This window comes from Urocampus carinirostris, chromosome 12, assembly GCF_059441175.1.
Source record: "Urocampus carinirostris isolate Australia breed hairy pipefish chromosome 12, RoL_Ucar_1.0, whole genome shotgun sequence".
In the NCBI taxonomy this organism is placed as follows: domain Eukaryota; kingdom Metazoa; phylum Chordata; class Actinopteri; order Syngnathiformes; family Syngnathidae; genus Urocampus; species Urocampus carinirostris.
Genome location: NC_142360.1, coordinates 36,338,795 through 36,345,406, shown reverse-complemented (window position 1 = coordinate 36,345,406; position 6,612 = coordinate 36,338,795). Strand labels below are relative to the sequence as shown.

The 6,612-nt window shown below is 43.9% G+C and overlaps 1 protein-coding gene across 4 annotated transcripts in view; it reads left to right on the top strand.

Moving 5' to 3' along the window:
- Positions 1-1,032: 1,032 nt before the first annotated feature.
- zbtb7a (zinc finger and BTB domain containing 7a) overlaps positions 1,033-6,612 on the top strand; it is a 31,899-nt gene continuing 26,319 nt past the window's right edge. The window contains exons 1-2 of one of the 4 annotated variants that reach the window (XM_088350392.1): positions 1,033-1,168; positions 4,006-4,067. Coding sequence is in view for 1 of the 4 variants with exons in the window: in XM_088350390.1 (XP_088206516.1) it covers positions 6,088-6,090 (3 nt within the window). In the remaining 3 variants the exon portion in view is untranslated. Of the gene's footprint in view, positions 1,169-3,995; positions 4,068-4,985; positions 5,103-5,946; positions 6,091-6,612 lie in introns of those variants that run through there. The other 3 variants (XM_088350393.1, XM_088350394.1, XM_088350390.1) reach the window with 3 other exon arrangements.

Genomic DNA, 6,612 nt, shown 5'->3' with positions numbered 1-6,612 from the left:
TTCTTCTATGCCTGTTTATGGTACTGGCGGCCCTGGGGAAGAAACTGAACCTGTTGGTTCCTGTTTGAAAGGGACATTATGTATTTTCTGACATGCGACTGAAACGAGTGCTAAATACAACATGGAATAATATAATCCACGGTGAATCAGTGACAAAACAAATATTTGTATTCTCATTGTTTTTGCCCAGCCTTTCGCAAGGTTGTTGGGGTACCCGTATCAGCAAGGTGCTGGACTATCACTCCCTCTAGGTGAGGCTCATCTATTATCTGCACCGCTTATCCTCAGTAGGGTTGCGGGGGCGCTGGAGCCCCAGACCAGCTGTTTTCAGGCAGTGGGCAGGGGACACCCTGAACTGGTTGCCAGCCAGTCGCAGGGCACACAGACCGACGTCTTGCTCCCTCATTCACACCTAGGGACAATTTGGACCGGCCAATTAACCTGACATGCATATTTTTGGAATGTGGGAGGAAACCGGAGTGCCTGGAGGAAACCCACGCAAGCACGCGGAGAACATGCAAACTCCACACAGGAAGGTGCGATCTCACGACCTCAGAACTGTGCCGCACGCGCTAACCACTGCGCTGCTATTTGTTTTTTTTAAATGCACGGTTATATGATAGACAGTTAAGGAGACTTGCTTATTCAAATCAAAAATGTTTTTCAATGACTTCACCACTAGGAGGCACTACATATTGCACTGTCCCTTCAAAGGATCTTTAGAGTGTGCGGGGCACTCTAAGGTTTTCCCTGTTCTGCATCCTTGCTCACTGTATTACTGTTAAAAATCAATGTGATGACCAATACTAAATTGGTGTTCCTTTTACCCAATCGCTTAATGTTTTCATAAATTATAAAAAGTTTCTGAAGGGATTTAAACAGAATCGGTCCCATTGTCATACCTGTCACCCTCAGCCAATTGCTTTCCTTATTAATGATTGCAATTCCTCTTATAATAAACCCTATAACACAGCAGCTATTCGATCACAGATCAGCAGACTATGTAGAATATGAAACAAAGATAAATTGTGTGAACACGTTTATTTTGCTGTAAAGTCAGTGTTGTTTATTATATGTGTAACGTAGCAGTGTTTTTAAGCAGTTTTCCGTGCGAAAGTGATTACACAACGTACACGATTTGTGTAAAAACACATGGAAAACGTCTAAGGTGAGAAGCATGCGTTGTAATGTTTTTTTTTAAATATTTTGTAAAATTTACTTTCCTTTTTACTAACCAACAAGAGTAGCAGGTTTGCTTCACTAAAACGACTTGCCAAATATTTTCTTTATTATGTAATTATTTTTTACCGACGGAGAGGGAAAAAGAGAACTTTGTGACGTCATCAGCCGGCGGGAAACGTTCTCTCGACCCCTAGCACTTTTTTCCACTAGATTGCCTCGGCCTTTATTAACTTGACCAATTTCTCGTCCCATTTTTCCTACATACGACCAATATAAACCAATGTGTTTATAAAATCTCCACGATTTTTAAAATGAAAGCGTTTTTAACAAATCTAAAAAAAAAGGCGACAAAAACTTCGGTGATTAGCATATCGCGGTTGCTAATTCACCTGGCTAGCCGTTAACATGCGCGAGTTGCTAGCTTGAAATAATATAAAATTGAACGGCCGAGGTTTCTTCTGTGGTAAGTACATTTTTTTTTTAAATTTGAATAGTTAAATTCAATGGCTAAACATACGTCGTAATTTTGGCGGTGAGTGGAAAAGTAATTAAACTCTCAAGATAGTATTCAGTCCGACGACAGTTTATATATCTCATCTCATTAGCCATACCGCTTATCCTTATTAGGGTCGCGGGGGGGCTGGAGCCCATCCCAGCCATCTCCGGGCAGTGGGCAGGGGACACCCTGAACTGGTTGCCAGCCAATCGCAGGGCACACAGGGACAGACAACTCATTCGCTCATTCACACCTAGGGACAATTTGGACCGGCCAATTCACCTGAAATGCATGTCTTTGGAATGTGGGAGGAAACCGGAGTGCCCGGAGGAAACCCACGCAAGCACGGGGAGAACATACAAACTCCGCACAGGAAGTCTGGAGCTGGATTTGAACCCTTGACAGGTTCCCATGACATGAACTGTGCCGCACAAGCGCTAACCACTGTGCCGCCGTTGATATATATATATATATATATATATATATATATATATATATGGTAAGCAGGGTTGGGTAGGGTTACTTTAACTTGATTACTTTCAATTACTTTTGGATTACTCCAATACCAAATATGCTCATAAAAGACAAAAGAAACTAAATATGAATAAAATGACTAAATTTTGTGCAGGCTTGGGGAGAAACGGAATACATGTAACGGCAAAAATGATGTTGGCAAGCTGTTTGGATTTATTTTCATTTTGTTTCTGTCGCATTTTATGTTAGTTTTGCCTGAGATCAAATCCAGGACAGAAAGCTTACCACGTGTTGTGAGTCATCATTTTATTCATATTTAGTTTATTTTGTCTTTTATTAGCATATTTGGTATTAGAGTAATCCAAAAGTAATTGAAAGTAATCAAGTTAAAGTAACCCTACCCAACCCTGAATATATATATATTTCCTATCCAAAGAGACCGAGGTCGTAGTGTGGATTAAAACAAAATTTAGTAAACCCCGGGATGCGACATTAATCAGCTCTGAGGTGGAGATTGCAAACCGAAATTTACTTAAGACAGGGCATAAGAATGTATGTTAATTAGCTAATGCGTTCTATATTTATAATTCATTTAAGTAAAATATAGTTCATAGTAAGTACAGGTTATTTAGAATAGATGTTTATGATTACCTTTGCAAAAAAATATATTCATAAAGGAAAAAAATAAATGTTATTTACCTGTGCTGTGATGTGACAACCTGGTTGAGTGGAGTAGCGGGAGGATGCAGAGAGGGAGGGGACAGTTATAGTGGATTATAAATGGAAAAGACTAAAGTTTCCAGTTGCGAGTTTTGTTATACTCGTAGAAGTTTGAGTAGTAACCTCCTTACTATCAATTACAGTCACAGTTGTCGATGGTTTAAGGACTTGCAACTAAGCGAGGGTAGTGATTCATGTGCTCTCTTCATATTTCTTGATAATAGCCAGCTTTATTCCATGGTTATCATGTTTTTGCTTTATCATTACTACATTTATTGAACCTATAGCAGATAACTAGTTAAAAAGATTTATAGTATTGTGTCACTGACTTGCAAAGTTTTTACGGGGCACACGAGTTTCTGAAATGACTGAAGAGAAATGCATTATGGGAGGTCGTTCAGCCATACCATATCTGTAGTTTCATGATAAAGTGATTTTTACCAGCATTTTATATGGCATTGACCAATAGAGGACAGCTATTTTGGAGAATTACCTTGTCATACGCATACAAAGTTTACAAAAAGTTTTTGGGTATACAAAATGATGTGTTGTTAATGTTGGATAGTGAACAAAATGCAGTAAAGAAGGACCGAAAAAAACATCTTAATCCACACCGTCAAGTGAAAATGTTGTAAATTTAAGGATGTCTTATGCTGGGAATCTACTGTACAGAAACATATTTAGGATTTTTTAAATTGTACGGCTTTAATTCATGGGGCGGAGGAGGTAGAGCGCTTGTCTTGGGATCAAGAGGTCGCAGGTTCGATTCCATCCGTGTTATATGTCGAAGTGTCCTTTGGCAAGACACTGAATCCTTAATGCCCCAAATAAGCAGGTAGGCGCCTTGCATGGGTGACTCCTTATTGGTGTGTGAGTGTGTGTGTGAATGGGTAAGTGTGAAGCACATTGTAAAGCGCTTTGGGAGGTCTTCATTGACTTGAAAAGCGCTATATAAATGCAGACCATTTACCATTATAATTTGATAATAGTTAAGTTTATTTAAAGAAAGCATGTTCTTTTATTAAGTAAAATAAAGTTGGCTACATTCTTTTCTTGAGTTTAAAATTCTAGTTTAGGAGATGACATTTTAGTGTAGAAGTTTTCACCCCAAATCTGAATCTCCCTTTTTCTAGATTTCGTGTGGACCTCGGCTTATTGAAAAGCAGAAAAACACTGAAGGAACACACTTCTAATTGTGAGTAACAGCACCAACGAGAGAACATGTTTGTTCCAGTTCCCTCTTAATTCAGCAGAACAGCCCCCTCTATGTTCTAGTTGAACTATTGCCTTCCCATAACAAATTCACGGTGGATCACGGGACACGTGTTGAAAATGCGTCCTATGTGTTTGCTTAAATAGACATTCAAGTTAGTGTGACAGAATACTCCCTCTTTGCTTCAGATATTCTGGTTTGCGCTCAGTCAGGGTGGCGAGCTCATGTTGGTGGGCGGTGGGGAAGTGGCGCAACATCAAGTGCTTTGCGCAGTTCGACACGAGGCGTACACTCCTACACGCTAATGTCTTTCCTGACAGCTCACCTGTTGGAGCCTGGCAGGTATTATGCGCAGCGAGGCGGGGGCCCAGCCCGGGAATGCAAGGGGCTAGCTGGCAGCCCCCGCTATTATGTACAGGAATCTGCCAAGGCTTGTTTTTGGGGTGGGACGCCATGACCTCAGGCAGTGGGACGAGTGGGTGCGACTTCTCGCAACAGAGAAGGAAGGAGTAGCGGTTAGGAGAGGGATGACAACCTTATTTAACCTTAAGCCACACGTGATCAAACCCCACGGCCCACTAAAGCTGTGGCAAAAGAGTGGCGCGGGGAGGCACGGGTTAATCATTTGTCTGATTGACTTTATGACTTTAGCAAGTGTCCACTTCGGAGACGCGGGGAGAAATTTCCACTTGACTTTTTTTTTTCTGCTCGGCGGCGGGTGGGAGGAAGAAACAAACGAGGCGTGTGGGGGTAAGGAGATGGAGGCTGTTTCTTTAAGAGCGAGGGCGAGAGAGGAGGAGAGAGAGAAAGGGAGGGACCTCTTTGCCCTCCAGAAACCAGGAAGGGAATTGAGTTGATCTGCTGCTGCTTGGTTCGCACATACGGGGGCTTTAAGCCTGCACAACAGTGACAGAGGCTGGGAGAAGGCAGCGAGAGCCACAGAGCGAGCGAGAGCTCCACAGAGGAGGAGAGCGGAGGGCTGCGCTAACCAAACAAGCGGCACCACGGCCATCGCAGGTGAGCTAAAAGGCAGCCTTGCCATCCCCTCGCTGGCTGCCCTGGGCCTGTCAAGCAGAGGGGGGGGAGCAGGGCAAGCAGAAGAGAGTGGGTGGAATGAGAGAGGAGCTGGTGGTGGAGGGTGGTGGCCTGAGAGGTGGGTCGCCTGTCAAGGTTCCTCTTTTTTGCACTACTTCCCCCATACTGAATCTCAAAAGTTTACAGTCGTGACTTTTCGGGCAGGTGGAAGCACTTATGGGAGGGGGGCAGCGAGAGAGCGGAAACAGTTATGAATTAATTATAAAGTCAAAGCAACTTTTTGTGACAGCGATGCACAGCATGCTCTGTTGTTATTATTTAGGTCAGGAGTTAGAAATATGTGTGAAATGTCATCCCATCACAAACGCGCGACGGAATCAGACACTCGCGTTTGTCATTTTCTTTCAATTCAATTCATGTGTTTGTTTCCCTCTAATGCCCCATCTGTACTTTAATACCTGACAGCCCACTAGCAACACACTCAACTGTATAATTCAGCCCTGGAGTGCTTACGTTAAAACAGGCTCAGAGGGAGTGGGGGCAAGCGAGGGGTGAGGGGAACTGGGGTTCGTAGTCCAACGCCGGAGCTGCAGAACAGGTCAAGCGGGCTGACGGAACTTCGTCTCCCAGAGTGCTTTGCCTGTGGCAATCCAGGAAAGAGAGAAGCCACCAACCTATCCTGGCGAGGAGGTGTGGTGTGAGTGCGGCCGGCGGGCCAATGAGAGGAGATCATGCAGATCCCAGTTGTGGGCTGAAAATAGAGGGGGTGGGTAGCGATGGTTGCTGAAGGGAGAAAGGGAGGAGGAGGCGATGGGGTCTGTTTGTGTGGGATCAGGCAAGGGTTTGCCTAGATGACGAGGACCACTCACAAGTTTCCTGTCTGGTGAAGCTCGAGCCCTGCCGCGAGAAACAGGCTGGCCCTCAGGCAGGCAGGGGAGGCTGAACTGGGGGGACACTTACCTCCTATATGGTAAGCACAGCAAAAACACATTCTCACACATTGTCTCGAGGAGTGAGTCAGACAAGAAGGTTGGAACCCACACCATGTTGCCAGTGAAGGAGTTCAGAGTTCTTGACCCAATTGCACGTAAATTAGGGGAAAGCAAATGGGTCAATGTGCTGCACAGCTCCTCTTCTTCTGTTCTCATGCAGCTTTTATTTCTATGTCCTCGTGGCATTGTGTTAAATTAGGAGTGCGGAACTGTGAAGGTATTGCAAACGATGTACTTAGTATGCTGGAATTGTTTCGAGACCTCCCTACTCGTGTCAACAAAACTTTATAAATGTCGGAATTGTGCGGCTTTTTTCTAGCATCTTTCTCACCTGCCTCACTTGTGGTTTTGAGTGCCTCGCATGGTAACGAGGCAAGCATGTGTTTGGCTGGACGTACTAGTTGGACCCGTTTTTTTTTTTTTTTTTTTTTTTTTCGTGGACACGAAGAGGGTACTTGAAGACGCCCAAATTGCTTAGAAGCAGTGTGGTATGCTTCTCA